We start from the raw sequence: 20,418 nt of genomic DNA, 5'->3' as shown, positions 1-20,418 counted from the left end.
GTGTGTGTGACTGTTATTTTAATAGTAATACTAGTCTCTTTGTGACCAGTTTCAGTTAACGTTCGCGACAAATAATAATAGAACAAAAACACTTTTTTTTTTTTTTTTAATTTTCCATTTATTATCATCTCTGTGTTATTATTCAACAAGCGCTTCAACTATCACTTTCTATTTTTATGGTAGTTCTAACCGGACCGTTAGAATTGTTTATTGTTCAATAGGGACCTGTTTTTGTCTGTACAGGAAGTGAAGTCCGTCTTTTCCGTTTGTAACCGGGCGCAGTTGAGCACGCGTACCGCGTACTGTGTTTTTCTACGGCAGATTGAAATATAATTTCGATCATATTCTGCCCATACGAAACCGGCGATAATGGTAAGCATAGGTCTACGTATTACTTGAGCTATTAAATGTAATGCAGACGCACCGGAAGTCTGTTCACCGTTGGTTCTTCATTAGCTAACAGTTGCTAAGTTTTACATTGGCCAATTATTCTTCATTGTGAAGTGAAGTTGATGATTGTATTATTACTGTAGCGTCACCTGTATTAGTGAGAACACTTACAGCAAAGCATACAATCGTGTGTAACTACAGTGACTCGGTTGTCATGTATTAAATCATGAACATTAAACACTCATGCTTTATATTTCCTATAGAAACCCATTCTTCTGCAGGGCCATGAGAGGTCCATCACTCAGATCAAATACAACAGAGAGGGAGATCTCTTGTTCTCAGTAGCCAAGGATCCAGTAAGTGATAAACTACAACTGCAACATCACAATTTGTCGATGCATTTTTGGGATTATATTTTTACATGTACATTGTCATTTTAGATTGCTAATGTTTGGTACTCTGTCAATGGAGAAAGGCTCGGCACTTATAATGGACACACCGGTGCCGTCTGGTGTGTGGATGTTGACTGTATCCTTTCTATAAGATCTTCTGTGTTGAAGAAATGCTAGATGAATTTCATTATAATATTTTTTTTTTCTTGAGTCTTTTGGACATGTGAATATTTCACTTGCAAAGTTCTTTAGTACTTGTCGCTTGTTTTTGGCAAAAATGTTTCTTAACATGTATCAAAGGGGACACAAAGAACGTCTTGACTGGATCTGCTGATAACAGCTGCAGGCTCTGGGACTGTGAGACAGGTTGGCAGTGTATTACACAAATAATTCTCTTTTTTGTGCTTTCTTGACGCATGACAACAACAACAAAGCAACAAAAGGATAACATATATATACATTTTTTATTTTTTTGATATATTTTTGATAGTGGGTGCAGGACACTATAGTTCATTTATGTAAGTGAGGATAGCAAAATAAAGTAAACTGTGACATATTATGCCCAAAAATTCTTCATACAGTGGACTACCAGTAAAACTGATAAAAATTTGGAACCAAATATTATTCAGACACTTTGATCTGACCATGTTTTGCTTAAGTGTTATCTGACATAAGTAAGATGATTTTTTTCTGACACAGTTTAACTCTGAGATCTTGTCATGTTTTATTACCATTTTTTTAAACTATAGTGAATAAACTGTAATAATGAATGAAATGTTCAAGGTGTCACATAATCTTGGTTATGTGTGTGTGTGTGTGTGTGTATAATTATATATATATATATATATATATATATATATATATTAAATATTTAAATAACTCTAAATTGTCAAATGTTTTTACAATTTTCATACATTCACACCACCTTTTTTTTACACATTTTTTTTTAATATTAACATTTTAAAACAAATTGCAGTGGCTTATAATTATTATTACTATTGTTATAATTATCGTTATTATTACTAAACTATTCTAAATTTTCTTAGTTTCAGACTTTTTTTTTCAAATTTATTTTGTAATCTCCAGACAGTTGCACCACCTGCATATTGTTTTTAAAATATTAACTATTTAAAATCAAATCACAGTTACATATTATTATTATTATTATTATTGTTATTAACCAAATAGAAATTCTCAATTTCTGCCTTTTTTACAGTCTCTAGTCACACCACCTACACATTACAATTTAAGCCCCCCCAGATTATTTTTTAAATAAAATTTAGCATCGTGTCTTTATTGTATTTGTCCAGTGTTGTAAGTTGAGCCTCTTTTCACAAACCATGCCAAGACTAAACTATTATTTATTATCAATTTAAATGCTTTGTCAACAAGCAGTGTTTTACAAAATGTCAAAAAAATAAAAATAAAATTAAGGTCTTTTTGAATGTGTGTTGTCTTCCTCAGGAGAGCAGCTGTTTAAGCTGGACACCAGCTCGGCGGTGAGGACGTGTGGCTTTGACTTCAGTGGGAACATCATAATGTTTTCCACAGACAAGCAGATGGGCTACCAGTGCTATCTCAACTATCTCGACCTGCGAGACCCCCAACAAATTGGTTAGTATTTTGACCACTGGTGATTAAAGCAGTACTGGTGATGCTTCTGGTCAGAGGTATTCATATTTTGTTTCTCTCCCACAGAGGGGAACCAGCCATATCTGTCTGTTCCCTGCAGTGAATCAAAGATCACCAGTGCTGTATGGGGTCCGCTGGGAGAGTTTGTGATCGCTGGCCATGAAAATGGAGAAATTAACCAGTTCAGTGCTAAGGTTTGTGTCTGTTGTTTCTTTTACACTACCATTTAAAAGTTTGGGGTCAATAAGATTTTTGCAAATAAATGAATACTTTTATTCATCAAGGATATATTAAATTAATTTAAAAGTAACATTAAAGACATTTATAATGTTACAAAATATTTCAAATAAATGATGTTTCCACAAATATTTTAAGCAGTAAACATTGCTTATGTTTTAACATTGTTAGTAATAGAAAATGTTTCTTGGGTACCAAAATCAACATCATAGAATGATTTCTGAAGGATTATGTGATACTGAAGACTGGAGTAATGATACTGAAAATTCAGCTTTAGCATCACAGAGAAAATTAAAACACAAAAAAATTCTACCAACCCCAAACATTTGAATGATATTGTATATTCCATCACATGCATCATAATAGCCAAGAAGAGATGTTAGTTGTCTAATGTATGTGATTCTGTAGTCAGGAGAGATTCTGAAGAAGGCAAAAGAGCACACCAAACAGATCAATGACATCCAGTCATCTGTGGATCTCACGATGGTCATCACTGCCTCCAAAGACTGTACTGCCAAGGTTTGTGTCAGAAACTGAATCATAAATTCTGGCTAAAATGAATCTTGGTTAGTTTGACTCACATACCGCTTCCTTTATTGTTCAGTTGTTTGACTCCACAACACTTGATCACATCAAAACCTTCAAAACAGAGCGACCTGTTAACTCCTCAGCCATCTCGCCCATCATGGATCATGTAAGTCTCTGAAATCTACTGTATTTTCCGTCACACTGAACTTCAGTCATTGTGTTATTTGTGTAAATGTTTTCTACATTGGCAATAACAGAGATGTTATGTGTTGCTCAGGTGGTGATGGGAGGTGGTCAGGAGGCTATGGAAGTCACAACCACCTCCACTAGGATCGGCAAATTCGAGGCCAGGTTAGTTTGTTTAATTGTGACACCTACACCTTTTTAAATGTGATTTCCAGGGTTGGAACAAAAAACTTAATATCATGAAAGTGCAATGATTTAAAAAAAAAAAAAAAAAAAAAAAATCCTTATCCAGTACTGCCACTCTCTTCTAGGTTTTTCCATGCGGCTTATGAAGAGGAGTTTGGGCCGTGTGAAGGGACACTTCGGCCCCATTAATTGTGTGGCATTCCACCCAGATGGGAAAAGGTTCGTATTTAACCTTTCCATGTGCATTTAAAGTGCCCCTTTTATGCATTTTGAGATATTTCTTTTCATGTAGTGTGTTATATAGCTGTTTGTGAATGTAAAAGACCTGCAAAGTTTCAAACAAAGTGCACAACAAATGGAGTTATTGTCTCCCAAAAGAAAGAACAGATTCTGAACTGCCTGAACGAGTCGTTAATAATTTCAGTCTAACTTCCTGCACAAACCTACTTAGGTTTGTAACAGATTGGCATAATGCCAGCCTATGGTCTTCATTGGCTGTCCGCGAAAAACGTCTACTTTGACCCGCCCTCAAACACTGTAGTTGTAGCTGAGGCCTGCAAGTGTTTGGTTTGTGTTGTCGACATTTCGAGAAGATGCTGTTTTCTGCCCTGCGAGAGCAAATCCACTTTGCGGACATTTCCAAAGGATGAGGACTCAGGCTCGAATTGATATGTAAAACTATTATTGTTCATATCACTGTGTATAAAAGTTCTGAGGAAGCTGAAATTCAGATATGGTAATAGACGTATTGTTTCCGACACATGCTGTTGGCGGTAGACCAATCACAACAGACTGGGCCATCTGACCAATCGGTAGGCTCTCGAAAAGGAGGGGTTTAAAGATATTGAATCCTTATCAAGCTGTTTTAGACACTGAGTAAAAAAGGTGATGCTGCAAAGTATATTATGAGATTTTTTTTTTTCTTTCTCTTTGGATGCAAGTTAACTAAATTAGAAAGCTTTAAAATAGCATAATAGGGGCACATAAAAGTTATGGTAACAATTTCCAAAAAGGTCTCATTTGTTAACTTTAGTCAACATGAGGTAACATTATCTAGGAGCAATACATACAGCATTTATTAATCTTCTCCATTATTTGTTCATTAGTTCATTAGCTCACAGTGCATTAATTAACAACTTTTGATTTAAAAAATGTAATTGTAAATGTAAATGTAGAAATTTACATTAACTAAGAATAATAAATGCTCCTCATGTTAACAAATGAAACCTTATTGTAAAGTGTTACCGAAGTTTCTTAGAACAGTTTTTCTGAGCTGCTGAACCATTGTTATCCTAAAAATTTCACTGCTTTCTTCCACCTACAGTTATAGCAGTGGAGGAGAGGATGGTTACGTCAGAATTCATTACTTCGATCCCCACTATTTTGATTTTGAGCTTGAGGCGTAATAACCAGTGACCACCAACATTCCCAACATCCAAGACAGATCACCATTTGGACACACTAGTAACACCTGATCGACTACGCAAGGCCGTATAAAACTCCATGCTTGGCCACCTTCATACAAATATTGCATTTAAAGCATTTGATGCAATGTGTATTTAAAGAATTTAGCATTCTGAATAAACTGGGTTTGAGATATAAAGTGGCCTGTTTTATTACTTGTCTTTATATACATTGGTGCCATCACTGTAGAAACATACTGATATCGGCATGTTTGGTTTAACTAATACAAGGTACCCAATAAAATATTGGGTATTGTGAACTTACATCAAAATGTTTTTCACCTGCATTAATTTGGGTTAATTATATTAGTTTATTACACATTAACAGGGTTATTTCACCTGAAAATGAAAATGTTACTCAGCTTCATTTGGTTCCAAATCTGTATTTAGTATATAACACGTGCAGAACACAGCAGGTCAGTGCTTTGCATTGGGTGGTTCTTTGTCTCCAAATCATGCATTCAAATTTTAAAATTAAAAGTTTAATGCACAGCTAGCCCTGGATTATCCCTTGTGATACACACTGGTAAAAACAGTAAAATATCTTTCACAGCTAGCTTCATGAAACTTTGAAACCTTTACAAATATTTAGTTTCAAATTGGTGGTTAAGGGTATATGTTAAACTGGCCAAATCATTTGATTTAAGGACACGAGTCTTAATGTTTTAAAAACCTTTCAAAATTTTCCTGGTTCGCTACTAAGGGGTGTTGATCTCAAGATGAAAACGTTACCAGTATCTATCTGATCTTGGTTCAGTTTGTTAGCAGATGTATGGCCTGAGTTCATGACTTAGATTTCTTATAGATATATATATATATTTTGTAGGTTGCTTCATTTATATATATATATATATGAAGCAACCTACAAAACATACAAAATGAGAAAGTCAGGCCTTTAAATACCCCGAGACTGTCATGGAATTGTATTTGTGACGTCATAAGGGCCTTATACCGAGATTAATGCGTGACCTGGTCCTTTTGAATGATAGCATGCAGATCTATGTTCATTCTATTTTATAGGCCTATAGGTTACAAATAAAACATGTTTAAAAAAATAAAATAAAAACTAAAGCACGCTTTAAGAGTGTTAACTCTTGACTACTATGGGGACTACGGCCCCATGACTACTGCTTCAAAACGTTCGTAATGATTGACAGGAGGACTAAATGATTAGGCTGCTCTCGAACGTATGTTTGAAACTTCATCTAAAATTATACAGAAATAGATATGGATAAGAAAATCAAAAGTATTGTTACACTTTTGGGTTGTCAAAAGTTTTTGGATCATGCTAATAATTAATGTGATGTACTGTCAGAATAAATGTCAATGTTTCATTGTGAAATAATTTTTAAAAAAATTATCAAAATGTAAGATTTTCACCAAAAAAAAAAAAAGCTTTCTGATGGGCAAAAATACATGCATAGTATTTTCCATCCACATAGCATTTTATATTTAAATACAATAAAGAATTCATTGTTAATGAAACACTGCACTAATCTATGTTGATGAACTGAGCCATAATGTAAAGTGTTAATGTTGGATGCATTGTTTTATTTGCAAATATACAACCTATTGTGATGATCACTGATAAACTGCATACTTAATTTATACTAAGTATGCAGTTTATCAGTGTTTCAACAAGTATACACCAGAGTTTTAACAAGTATATTGCGTTTGTGCAAGATTAATGAAATCCAAATGTCAGAGAGTTTCTCTTTATTTATCAAAGTCATTGTTATAATAAGGACATTTCACAACCACTGAACTCTGGAACTCCAAACGGCTATATCTGGTCAGCCGTCTGACTGACCTGCTAGCGTAACAACAACAGAAAAGAATCTGGAATCTAACAGTAATACAGCAAGCCTTTGCCATGCCCCACCCGACAGGGGGAAAAGTTCAATACAGAGCCATCCAAGACAGACACCTTAATAAAAACAAACATTTAGCGCTTAAAAACGAGGTAAAGGACACTGTACTCAAACAGCATCTGCAGAGAAAACTAAATAAGAGCGGCCAATAAGTGTCAATCCATGATTTAAAAATTCAAAGGGGAGAGCTTCCCATGATGGGAGAGAAAGATATGCGCTATCTCTGGTCCTGTTTGAGGTGCTATTGTTGGTAAACAGTAACATAAGTATTAAAGGTGGGAGGCAAACAAACATGGTTCCAAAGCACAAAAAAAAAAAAAGGGGGGGGGGGGGGGGGGGGATGGGGGAAACAACAAAAACAAAAAATTCTGTCATTTCACACTTGTAAATGTAAAAACTTTTATACCGCTTCATTAGATTACAAATAGTAAAACGAGTCTTACAAAATAATTTACAGTCCATCTAATGTGTGTGTATGTGGGTTTGTCGTTTGAGAAGATGAGGGTGTATCACAATTTAAGTTCATGCATCCATGAGGACCACATGTCCATTTCTCAGACTGTTTTTAATTCTTCTTTTGGCCTGTTAAAAAAAAAAAAAAAAAAAAATCATTAACATCCAAGAAAAACCATGGGTCAATTATCTTTGTAAATATTATACAGCAAATATAAACTGCAATATACACTATAGTTCAAAAGTCAGGGGTTAGCAGGGTTTGTTTTTTAAAAAAGAAGTCTTATACTCACCAACTATACATTTATTTGATCAAAAATAGTCAAAACAATAATATTGTGAAGAAAAAAAAAAAAAAAAAAAAAAAAAATCTGAAAATTATTCCTGTGATATCAAAGCTGAATTTTGTCTCATTAATCTTCAGTGTCACATGATCCTTTAGAAATCATTCTAATATGCTGATTTGCTGCTCAAGAAACATCATTAAACTTTGAAAACAGTTTTTGCTGCTTAATGTTTGTGTAAACTGATACATTTACTTTTTTCAAGATTCTCTGAATAGAAAGTTCAAAAGAACAGCATTTATTTGAAATTGATTCAATTATAAATGTCTTTACGGTCACTTTCGATCAATTTAATGTGTCCTTGCTGAATAAGTATCTATATAATTTTTTAAAAATTCTCTAAAAAAAACAAAAAACAAAACAAAAAACAAACAAACAAACAAAAACTTCACAGATTTAGAAAAGAAAAAAGAAAAAAAAATGAAACCCCTGCAACGTAGGGTGACCTACTGAAAACCGGAGCACACATTTCAAAACCCACAATGTGAGAGAACTTACCCCTTTGTGTCCATTTTTTCTTCTGAAGCTTTCTCTTCTTCTTTAACATCTGGTATCAAATTGGGAGGGACAGTGTGTCAACTTCATATTTTATACTAATTTCTCTTAACTACAATGCAGTGCTTTTCTTATACAATACGCAAATGAATAAAAGTTTGGGCTAATTATTGCAATCTCTCAAAAGCTTAACTAATTCTTGCTAATATGAATGAGCCTGAAATAAAAGAAACCAGCTGTACCTGTTGGCTCACCTTTCTTCTCTTCTCCATCCTTCTCTTCTTCAGTCTTCACTCGTTTAGGCTTCTTGTAATTGGCTGCATTTCTCCGGCCACCCTGTCCTTCGTCCTCAGAATCTGAGAACTCCTCATCGCAGGCTATCCGCTTGTCATGGGCACGGACTGGAGAAAAGAAAAACAACATTCATGCTCTGACCTTAGGAAACACTCAGATCTAAACTTCTATTTATCAGTATCAGTGCGCATGAAACCGGTCCACAATGACAAGTCAAGAATATCAATTCCGCATCCTTCCATGTTTGACAGTCAGTGATGAAACAGCCGGCAACAAGGGAATAAAGCTGGCACTCACTGGAGATGCGTTTGTCAGGGTCGTCCTCCTCATCTCCACTGTCTTCCTGAACAGCATCCTCTGGGATCGCCTGCATCTGAACCCCTGGGGCATGAGGCAACATCCGCAGATTCTCAAACAACCGCTGTCTGTATAGAAAAACAAACAGACAAAATATCTCAATGTTCAACCTGCAGATATGTAATGGATATTATACAAGTTCAAATTAGCATAGACTCAAATCAGTTCGTTTTTTGCAACGAGCAAAACAAAAGATCTACATCTATACATAATTTGTAAAACAGATACAATTTATGAATAATAGTAATAAAAGCGTCTCACATCATACTTTCATTCAAACTAACTAACTTGAATCCATCAATTTCAAATGACCTGTGAACCCCTGCCAGGATTTCAGATGATGCCAACTCTGAATCAATATACACAACTGCCAAATGTTCTATCTATTGTAAATATTATGATCAAAACTTGTAATAACTGCTTAATGAGATCATTGTTTCTGCCTAAATGAATATGATGTTAGCTAACTGCATGATTTGTATTATCTTAGAACTGTAAATTTTGGACATATGGACATTAACAGTTACCTCTGATAACAAATTACTAAATGTAAAAACATGCTTTTTCTGTAAAGCCGCTTTGAAACGATTTGTATTGTGAAGAGCGCAATACAAATAAATGTGAATCGAATTGAGCATGTGTGGCTATTCATTCCACTTACTTGATCTTTTCCAGGTAGTCATTTGTATTCTGATTGGTCATGTTGGAGGGGCTGATGTGGAGCTTGAAATCAGGTCCAAAATACTCAAAGTAGTCATTATACGGGAGCTCTGATGTAATGAAAGAACAAGTTAACTGGTGTTGACCAACAAAAGAACAAAACATGTCAATCTAACATAACAATCAAGAGTCTCACCATTGGGAATAGTGCTGTCCAGCGCGACAGCCGTCTCATAGGTCCAGCAGCGGGCCACGTTCCTGATGGTGTAGCCTCCACCTCCCAGCATGAGCAGGGGCAGGTTGAAGCTCTTCATGTACTCCACACACTTAGCATGACCTGAAGCACCCACAGGGGTTTGGTTAGACAAATATCAGTCACTTTATGGCAAGCGCACAATACACAACTTTTAGCTGGATTAATCCCCGGATTACGGCCAAATTGGTGCTTGTTGTGGTCACCGATGCTTGTTAAATATGAGCAGGTCAGCGACCTGAGCAGTCACAGATGCTGCGATATTTTCAAACCTATTGGATCTCTCCACGTGATCTTATAGTGTGTGCAATGCAACAAGGTGGAACTAATCCAGCCAATCACAGTGCATATAGTATAAACTAAAACTAAATGTAAAAATAATAACAGAAATATATATATTTTTTTTTTTTTTGCTGCTGGTCAGGACTGCCTTTTAACCAAACGTCAGCATTGTGTTGTGTAGTATGCATGCTGCTATGACAAGACGATGACAGATGACAAGCACCACAGTAATTCAGCTAGTGTTACAGCTCTGTAGTGTGAGCTTGCCCTTAAAGGATTAGTTCACTTCAGAATTAAATTCCTGATAATTTACTAACCCCCCCCATGTCATTCAAGATGTTTATGTCTTTCTTTTTTCAGTTGAAAAGAAGTTTATGGTTTGAGGAAAACATTCAAGGATTTTGCTCCATATAGTGGACTTCAACAGCTACCAATTGGATGAAGGTTTAAATTGCAGTTTCAATGCAGCTTCAAAGGGTTCTACACACACACTTTTTAACCACAAAAGCTTGTCTTGCACTAGCACTGTGGCACGCATTCCGTAATCACGCATGACGTAGGCGGAAGTACCGTGGTAGGGCAAAAAACTTCATCTCATTTTCTCCTCCAACATCGTTGTTTTACCTTTTTGTAAAGGCTGTTTGACTTAGTCTTCACACATTCGCTTTGTAAACACTTGCTCTATACTTCCACCTACATCACACGTGACGTTTCCAACGTGATTACGTAATGCGTAGCGCATCACAGAGATGAAAAGAGCATTTGTGGTTAAAAAGTAAATCATTTTTATTTTTTTTAGCAAATGACTGATCATTTCGCTAGACAAGACTCTTTCTTATCCCTCGTCTGGGATCATGTAGAGCGCTTTGAAGCTGCATTTCAACTGCAATTTGGACCTTTAACCTGTTGTACCCTGGTGAAGTCCACCATATGGAGAAAAATCCTGGAATGTTTTCCTCAAAAACCTTTATATCTTTTCAACTGAAGAAAGACAGACAAACAAACATCCCGGATGACACGGGGGTGAGTAAATTATCAGGAAATTTTAATTCTGAAATGAACTAATTCTTTAAAGACTTATCTAGGGGTTTGATTGAGTTTGATACCTTTGATGGTGAGGTTAAAGCAGCCCAATCTATCTCCAGACAGAGAGTCAGCGCCGCACTGGAGCACCACAGCACTGGGCTGGTACATCTCCATCACTTTGGCCATGATCTGCAAGACATTCAAAATCATTCATTTACCTGCAATTTAAGATGAGCACATTTTTGGCAGTGAGACTTTTTATGGATTGCAAAGGTTTACAAACATACAGGTTTGAATATGGCTTCGTAGGATTCATCATCGATACCATCCCTGAGTGGGTAATTTACAGCGTAGTATTTTCCCTTCCCTGCGCCAATATCCTATAAAAAAAAGAAAATATTTAGTTACATGCCTATTTTATCAAAAAGCGTTTACTTGAAAAAACTTGCAGGGACTTACTCTGAGGTCTCCGGTACCAGGGAAATACTCTCCATATTTGTGGAAGGACACAGTCATGACACGGTCAGTTGTGTAGAAGGCTTCCTCAACTCCATCACCGTGATGAATGTCAATGTCAATGTAAAGCACTCTTTGATGGTATCTAAAAAGATTATTGAAGGCTTTTATTAAAATGTCAAAGTGTGTTGTAAGTAATTAAAAAAAAAAGTTTTTGTACATAAGCTTAAACTGGATAAATTCTATAAAACTTATACACACACACTACTGGTCAAAAGTTTGGAATAAGAGTTTAATGTTTTTGAAAAGTCTCACCAAGGCTACATTTATTTGATCAAAAAAAAAAAAAAAAAAAAAAAAAAAATACAGTAAAAAGTAATAAATTAAAATCATTAGTATTTTAGAATTGTTTTCTATTTTATAAAACTTCTTGCTGATTAGTATTATGTGGTAACTGTGACACAATCATTCAAAAATTTGTGGTCAGTTACAAAAAAAAAAAAAAAAAAAAAAAAACCTTTTAATCATCCAGAAAAATGTAGAACTGTTTCCACAAATATATTAAGGGCAAAACTGTTTTCAACATTGATAATACTCATTAATACCAACAATAATAATAATAATAATAATAATAATAGATAACTGAACACCAAATCAGCATATTAGACTACTTGGTGAGGATAAGAGACTTCTTTCAAAAACATTTTTAAACTTTCTTTTTTTAGTAAAGAGCATACTTGAGCAGTTCCAGAATGGCCAGTACGATGTCGTTGACGTAGCAGAATCCAGATGCCTCAGATTTCTTGGCATGATGAAGGCCTCCTGCCCAGTTAATGGCAATGTCTGTCTGCTGTTTGTTGAGTTTCACAGCCCCAGCTGAGAATTATTAGAATATATTGTTAGAAAAAAAAAAAAAAAAAAAAAAAAGTTACATTTAGCTGTAACAAACATAAGCAAACCTTAAGCAGACTCTGTGAGAGGGGGGAAAAAAAACAACACTTACCAACAGATCCACCTGTTGAGAGCTGACAGAACTCAAATAAGCCGTCAAAGACAGGACAATCCTCCCCTACGTTAACTGTAAAGACAATAAAAAGCATTCACTGTACATCCAAGACATTGAAAGTAGTTCAAAGTAAAGTAACTTGTATCACAGTTAAATTTACTGCCGTCTTTTCATTTAAGACTTCAGAACTGATCATCTTGAGTAAAGAAAAAACATCAACTCACATCTCTGCATCTGCTTGCTGTACTCAGACATGTTGTCTGGGCGGATGGAACGAAGGAACTTGATGTAGTCGTCACTGTGGTACTTGGTCATTTCTTCAGCATTGGCCTTATGAGGCCGCTAAACATGCAAACGAATGAAGGAATTGGCTTAGCCAAAAACATGAGAAAAACAAAATCCTAAAATATAAAAAGTAGTGATGAATTTTCCTTACATAAATTTCCATTTTCCTATACAGCCCATAGTTGAGCAGGAGGTTGTGGGTCATCCGGATTCTGTGGGGTTTCATCGGATGACCCTGGCCATAGTAGTAATTCCCAACATCTCCTGTAGAAAAAAAAAAAAAAAAAAAAAAATTAATAATTAAAAAAAAGTAAATAATAAACAGAATATTGCTCGATACTCCTTGTTTCATGGAAGAATAAAAAATATTCTTTGAAAAAAAAAAAAATCTGAATTATTGCTGAGTTTATGGAAAAAACAATGTTTCCAATAGGCCCTGAACTAGACACAAAGCCAGCCTCAAGGTTCAACCTGATTATTAATTTTATCACAATCCACAACACGATGTTCATACGTGACTATAAGGGGAGATGAGAAAAAACAACATGGGAAAAACAAAAACAAAACTGCTCCCATTACAAACTAAAGCATCATTCAGACACGCTCGGAGTGATACTACTACTAGCAGTGAAGACATCAATAAAAGCAACGAGCTCAATTCATACGAACTCTTACGGTCCATAGTGTGAAGCTAATTTTATCGAGGCTACATGCGGGAGATAAAGAATACATGTGGTAAAGTGTATGCAATATACTGCACTTGCAAAAAGACTGTGAATTTTGCTGGTGTTAGCTCCATGCTGTAGACTCGCTGCTAACAGTGAATAAGAACAACAGGATGAAGAGCAGCTAGCACGCTAAGCTAACACTAGCATTAGCACCGTGCGGCTAAACCCGGCTAACAATTAAGCAGCACTCAAAGGAACTTAAGCATTATGCAGAATTTATCCAAAGCAGGCACCGCGTTTCATTTCTCTAAGAATAAAAGCTCGATAGTTCACCGGTAAAAATGCAATTCTTACCGTCATAATAATAGCAAACTTTCTTCTTTGTTCCTTGAGAACTCAGCGCCATTTTACCCTCCAATTACAGCCTGCGCCTACCGGGCTTTCTGCGCACTGAGGAACTTCAATAGCAACTTGTCTCGGGTAGCTTTGAGCCAATCACAGTTCAAATTCCATCACGGAGGGCGTGAGTCTCGCGTTTCTCCGCCAATCATTTCACTTGCTGTCTTAATCAAGTATTTAGGTCTAGTTCCATTTACTCCACAGCTGTTTAAACGTCTGCTAGTATGCATATAGACCGAAAATATAACAATCACGGAATAATTTTGAAAGTTCATTTATGACAATCAGTTCTAATTGGTTTATTCACAACTTAGTTATTAACTCATAAACGATAGCAATTAACCTTTTTTCCTCAGCAATGATGGATGAAAAATGATCTACTAGAAGTTCTAAATAGATTACTTACAAATCACATAATGAAAATTGTAGTTAGTATCATTTAAGTAATGTAGGCCTATTCTGACAACTTTTTGATTGCTTTTAGATAAAATTAATAGATTTGGATAAAATTATTTTGTACCATATTGATATAAAATTATGAAGTGAAAGAAAATATGTTTCATTCTTTGTTATCAACAACATGAAGTGCATTAAACACTACATGTCCAAACTGGGGTTTGTGAAGGTTCATGAGTTGATGAAAAAGTAGGTTAATACTTTTATTAAATTATATAAATAAAAATTAATGGGGGAAAAAAAAAATCAAAATAAAACACCTGAACACTAAAATATTTTATATTTTGAATCAATATCAGCGAGCTGTGAACATGCAAATGTGTTGATAAATTGAAATTCTAACTTTAAAGAAGCACTTCAAGTAAATATTTTAGGTCAAATAGGTTTGGCTCACAAAATAATTTTTCATTACATGAGCAAATATTAATAATAGTGATATTACACAGCCAAAGTCTTCCAGGTTTGATTTTTTTTTTTTTTTTTTTTTTTTTTTCCCCAGACTTCCAGAATCAATAATTAGTAAAGATCACTGCTGGATATAATGAAGACTTGCAAATGACTGAATGGTGCTTTTATCCCCAAATTCAGAAGCATGGATTGAAAATGTATAAAAAAAAAATTGATGCAGATGACCACAGACAATGAGAGTTTCTAGAATTATGAACAGGCAATTTTGACATTACAAATGCACATGAATGTGTGGTAAACAGTTTAAAAAGATGAATTTGTGTATTCTTTAAGAAATTCACAAAATTAAAACTTACTTACACTAATGGAGTCGGTATGACATGCATGTGTAGATTACACAGGCCTAAATTATATTTTTGTGTCATTTTGTGCATTTTAATATGTTTGAAAGACAAAAGCCTTCCAAAGACATAGTAGGAACACATGGTTAAATGACTCACTGATAATTCAAATAATTGAAATTAATAAATTATATGTGAATAATATGCAATCATGTAATCATTAAAAAAGTAACTATAATCTGATGAGCATTTTAAAATGTAGAGCAGGCTAATATTTTTTTCAAAAATCCACTGCATATAATCAGTCACTACCCAGCACTGTCTACCACTATATCTGAGTATAACTGCCATCTTCACATTCCACCAAGCTTAGGAAGTGATATGTGTGATTCTGCTGTCAGATATAATGCCTTCTTTAGGCAGCACATATTTTCTATTCTGCCAGATGATGTATAGGCCTATAAACATATTAACTTATTAAGGAAGATATAGAGAAAAAGTGCAAAAAAGGAAGAAGAGCAAGGGTTAAATGTTTTAATCCAATGCTTAAATTTGCTGAAGTTTGACATAATTCAAAGAGATTGTGCTTTAACACACATATATAACAGGAGTGTTTGTTCAATCAGAATGGAGATGCAATAAAACAGCCTTTTTCAGAAACCCAACACTAAGTGCAATAATTATTTCTAAACATTTGCACTTAGTCCATAGGTCACTATGAAACTTAATTGTTGCAAAGGTGAGTGCAATGCTTCAATCCAACACACGATGGCGCCATAAGTTTATATTTGATTCCCCAATCCCCAGCGATAAATCTGTTGCCATTTCCATAAAGAGACAGACGGGGAAAATATAAAATAAATAAATAGTGCGTATATGTATATTTTATTTACAATGTGACGCTTATTTATCCAAGGACGGGAAAGGAGAAAAATAGCTCTGTAAGCAATTATCTCATGAATTTACATGTCTAACTTTGTAAATGAATCGATCTATCATCACATTCTCACAGAAATCTTCCACAAGCCAAATTATTAGAAAAAAGGGGGGGGGGGGGGTTAATTCACTCAACTAATTTGGGCACCATTAATTATTAAAAACTGTCATTTTTAGTCAAGCAAAATCGTCCGAGGTTCAATGAAGCGTGAATGAAATGTGAAGCATAATCGTGTAATGAAATACAAAAGACTATTGATCATTTAATTAAATAATTTGACTAAACTGTGAGATTTGCTCATTTTCGAGCGGGAATTAGGCTTTTACAGAGTTACCTTAGTCTTATGTCAAGGTATTTTTATTTGAAGTAAATTGATTTTACTGTATTTAAACAAGGCCACATTACTGATTATGTTTTTTGGATAGTCGTAAATATGCAATGGTCAGTATGATTCAGTATGAAAGTTTTCTATTTTCCCAAGTGGATTAATTTTACATGTCTGAATGTAGATAAAGTGGCTCATGAGTGACTTTTGTAAAAACATGAATGTGTTCTTTGGGGCTTTACCTTGGAAAATAGCCACTGTGAAGAAGGACAAACACAAAGTGAACATCTGTAGGTAACCAACATTTATTTACCATTATCAACTTTACAATAAAACCAGTAACATCTTTAAACATTAGCAAAATAAAGAACAAAATTGGTCAAATGTATTTACAGAGACCAAAAAGCAGATCAAGGCTCACATTTAACACATAACAACTCTGCTTCTTTTAAAACTTCAAATGTGAACATAGCAAGCTCAAATGTGTTTTTATTTTGTTTTTTTGTTTTTTTAAAGCCAAGATGAAAATTAAAATGCGATTTCAAACAAACGAGACAAAGCCTTCTGGATATTTAAAATGGTTCTCTATACACCACAAAATACTTAAATTTGGGTTAAAATATAGGAATGTAGAAAGTTGGCAAGTCTTTTTCGATTTCCTTTTTTTTAACAGTCATTATATGTGGTGATGTTTATCTTGCACAATTCATCAGTATAGTCGCATCTATTCGGTGGTGGGCTTGAAAGATGCTCCTCCTTGATCCCATCCTCAACTCACTCTTGCACTGACATCCTGCTTCCAAAAGGTTTCGGCTTTCGCTCGGAATTCCAGATCTTTGAGCCATAATCAGGGAAGTGAACTAGTGAATCTAGTCTGTCATTTGTTTTTAATCTTGAAGAAAGTGGCACGAGGAGTCTTTTTTTCACATACATGTGTATATATACATATACATATATCCATGTATATATACATATGTATACATATACACATATATATAAATATATATTTTTTCTTGGAAAAACAGTTCACAAAGTCCTTTGTGAAGTACAATCACTCCTTCTGTTCGGATGGTGCAGGTGTTGAGCTGGTCTCCTCTGTTGGTTTTGTGGGCTCTGCAGCAGGTGCAGCAGCCTCTTCCTTGGGGGCAGCAGGCTCCTCAGCCTTGGCTGCGGTTTCCTCGGCCTTGGGGGTCTCGGCGGGGGCGGGTGTCTCCTCGGGCTTGGTCTCCTCCTCCTTCTTCTCCTCAGCGGCCGCCCCGTTCTCCTCTGGCTTCTCTTCGGTGGCCGGAGCAGCAGCAGCAGCCTCTTCCTTCACCTCAGTGCTCTTCTTGTTCTTCTTCAGTGAGATGCCCTTGAATTTGAAGGAGTTCTTCAGGGAGAACTTCTTCTTCTTCTTCTTGGGGGTCTCCTTGGTGGCCTCGCCCTCTGGTTTGGCGGCCTCTCCCTCGGCGGCGGGCGCGGGCTCGATGGCATCACCGGCTCCAGCCTCAGATTCCTTAGCTGCCTCCGCAGAACCGTTGGTGGTGGCGGCATCTCCCTCTGCCTTGGCAGAGACATCGCCATTGGTCTTAACATGGCCGTTCTCCTGAGAAAACAAAATTGACATTAAAAATTAATACAACACAAAGCAATATGACTGAATATTCACTATGGGTCTACTATATGCACATATGTAGCAGGGCATTCCTTCAATCGTCGACGGACACATCAGTGACCCGTCACGTAAATAATGCACGTCTTCGAGGTGACGCCTTGCAGTACCGCACACCACCGAGCGAGGGCGATAGAGCCATACAGAACACACACAATGCGAACCGAGACGGCAGCTTTGGAACAAAAGACTGAGATCGAGCGAAGCACGATGGAGAATTTCATTGAGCTTCATTCACTATTTATCCATCGACGATTGAATAACTACAAACGTCGATTTAAAAAAAGTAACATAAAATATAAGTACACTCATTGATAAGAAAGCGGTTTAGTCACATAAAACCTCAAAAGCTTGACCAACCGTGGACTCGTCTCAATGTCTAGACTTTAAAACCCGTGTGTCTGCAAATCCACGCGCTTCACAGAAAAAAAAAAATCAAGCAGAATCCGACATAACCTCACGAAATTAAATGTTTTTATACTGAAAAGAGAAAAAAAAACATAATACATAAATGATAAACGAATACAAAAACATGAAAATGTGTCCATTCGAATATATAAAATACTAAAATAAAAAAGAATTGAAAACAAAACGAAACTATATTCTCGAATACTAATTACAACCACATTTTCCAGATTGATCGCAACCCCCTGCTGTTAACCCATGCATAGTGAATACGTGCAGCATCCTCCTACACTGGCATTAATGGAGATCGCATGGCAACAACACCGACCGTCTCCAAGCGCTAGAAACGGACTTTACCGGCAGAAATAAATCGTGAACATGTAGAAAATAAATATCCGCTTTCAGCACAAAATAGTAAACCGTGTTTAAATAGCCTAACGCGATTCTCTCGAAAGAAACCGTTAGGTTTTCCCGCGTGCCACGAGACATGAAATGATAAATAAGACAATGAATAAATGATATACTTCTTCAATTTCTTTGTTTTCCCATTAAAATCACCGTCTTTTCGTCACAATCAGAGTGATGCTTAAATCGCTGACGGTGGTTTTGCAACTCTCGCAGAAGCACTTGTTGGTCAGATGTGGGTGTGTCGCAGATGGGGAGATGAATTACCTGTCCGTTAGTCTTGACGGCAGCCGGGTCAGCAGCGGCGGCTTTCCCCTCCACAGCCACTCCTCCCTTTGATGCCTGGGATCCCATTATTCTTAATGTGGTTTTAAAGCAAATTAAAAAGAACTCAAATTCAGGTAGGTGGAAGAAAAATTAATCCAGACCAACGGGCGTAACGTGCATCCAAAGGCGCGAGGAAAGTTGGTGATTTTTTTTTCCTTTATAAGGAAAACTTGAGATGATCCACTCTTCTCTTCCACCCGTGAGCGTCGAAGACGACCTACTACTACCAGTTCTAGTTCCACAGCGCTTCAAGATAACCAAAAGCCCCGCCCATGGGCGTGCCTCGGGAACTCGAACCAATCTGAAGCGCGGCCCCGCCCACTTATTGAACCCTCCATGTCCCACCTCTTTGATTCCACTTTAGTTCCATGGAAATAGAAAATGGCATCAAACTAGACTAGAAAGAAGAGGGAACTAACAGGGTGACTTGTTGAATTCTCTGCTCACTGAGAGCAATGGGGTTTCAGTTTAATTGAACCCATTGAGCTACACACTAGAACTAAAGCATTTATGACATGTCAGTGGTGAATGTGCCCTGTAGTCCAATATACTCGGCTCACTGTCCTCAAAACAACAGTACCATTTAATGATTAATATAAGTGCATATTTTACCCACTACTCTGATAAACAACCAGTATGCTGTATTAAACTGCTCATGGTAATTGGTGGATGCATGTGTACTCTAGAATTGAATGAACAGATTACTATATTATATATTTTACATTCTGGCTTATATTATTTGAGTATATATTTTTCTAGCCTATATTATAGATTGTGTATAATGGCAATATGAACAATATTTATACCTGTGCTGTGGTACTAAAAATGTCATAATAGTGAAATAAATCATTATAGTGTTGAATCAGAAATCGGTGCATTACAAAAATGATTTTTGCTTGAAATGTTGAAATTTATTTGCATAGACTAACAATAAACAAATGTATTAATCACTGTAAAAAAGAGGTGTTGGTTTAACTTAAAAAAGTAAGTTACCTGGTTGCCTTAAAATTTTGAGTTCATTGAAATTAAAAAATTGAGTTAATACAACGAAGGCGATTGGTTTAATCAACAGAAACTCAACATATTATGTTATCTGAACCACATTAATTATCTAAGTTGATTTGACAAAAGAAAAAATGTTGTGATAAATCATGAAAATAAATTTTTACAGTGCAGGCATACATTTGCATAAACAACAGCAAAAGTGTGATTTACCAGCATGGTAACCATGGAACAAAAATAGGTCAAACTATGTTTTAGTATTAGCCACATTAATAATTGACAGATGAATTTGCACCAA

General features: G+C 35.8%; 3 protein-coding genes across 4 annotated transcripts; 1 reads left to right on the top strand and 2 right to left on the bottom strand.

Annotated features, from left to right (window-relative positions):
• Nucleotides 1–163: 163 nt before the first annotated feature.
• eif3i (eukaryotic translation initiation factor 3, subunit I) lies at nucleotides 164–7,220 on the top strand. The gene is given in 12 exon segments (XM_051872346.1): nucleotides 164–372; nucleotides 654–746; nucleotides 831–918; nucleotides 1,083–1,148; nucleotides 2,247–2,396; nucleotides 2,481–2,608; nucleotides 3,060–3,170; nucleotides 3,256–3,345; nucleotides 3,457–3,530; nucleotides 3,677–3,707; nucleotides 3,709–3,770; nucleotides 4,876–7,220. Coding segments are annotated over 12 exon segments (978 nt in total). The 5' UTR covers nucleotides 164–369; the 3' UTR covers nucleotides 4,958–7,220.
• On the bottom strand, nucleotides 6,716–13,984 carry hdac1 (histone deacetylase 1). Of its 2 annotated transcripts, none has more exons than XM_051872339.1 (14): nucleotides 13,819–13,984; nucleotides 12,948–13,060; nucleotides 12,736–12,853; nucleotides 12,509–12,583; nucleotides 12,243–12,381; nucleotides 11,509–11,650; nucleotides 11,337–11,429; nucleotides 11,130–11,238; nucleotides 9,685–9,825; nucleotides 9,490–9,598; nucleotides 8,769–8,896; nucleotides 8,420–8,578; nucleotides 8,181–8,229; nucleotides 6,716–7,467 (listed from the first exon to the last, which is right to left on the bottom strand). In XM_051872339.1, exons 1-14 carry the CDS (start codon nucleotides 13,868–13,870, stop codon nucleotides 7,440–7,442), a joined length of 1,455 nt encoding a protein of 484 aa, XP_051728299.1. In that variant the 5' UTR covers nucleotides 13,871–13,984; the 3' UTR covers nucleotides 6,716–7,439. The 2 variants fall into 2 exon arrangements, with proteins under 2 accessions (XP_051728299.1, XP_051728300.1); XM_051872340.1 differs by having other exon boundaries at nucleotides 8,432–8,578.
• A 2,635-nt stretch (nucleotides 13,985–16,619) lies between these two features.
• Nucleotides 16,620–19,352, bottom strand: marcksl1b (MARCKS-like 1b). The gene is made up of 2 exons (XM_051872354.1): nucleotides 19,059–19,352; nucleotides 16,620–17,915 (listed from the first exon to the last, which is right to left on the bottom strand). Exons 1-2 carry the CDS (start codon nucleotides 19,143–19,145, stop codon nucleotides 17,382–17,384), a joined length of 621 nt encoding a protein of 206 aa, XP_051728314.1. The 5' UTR covers nucleotides 19,146–19,352; the 3' UTR covers nucleotides 16,620–17,381.
• Nucleotides 19,353–20,418: the final 1,066 nt, after the last annotated feature.

This window comes from Ctenopharyngodon idella, chromosome 19, assembly GCF_019924925.1.
Source record: "Ctenopharyngodon idella isolate HZGC_01 chromosome 19, HZGC01, whole genome shotgun sequence".
NCBI classification, from domain to species: domain Eukaryota; kingdom Metazoa; phylum Chordata; class Actinopteri; order Cypriniformes; family Xenocyprididae; genus Ctenopharyngodon; species Ctenopharyngodon idella.
This window is presented reverse-complemented; position numbering and strand designations above follow the sequence as displayed.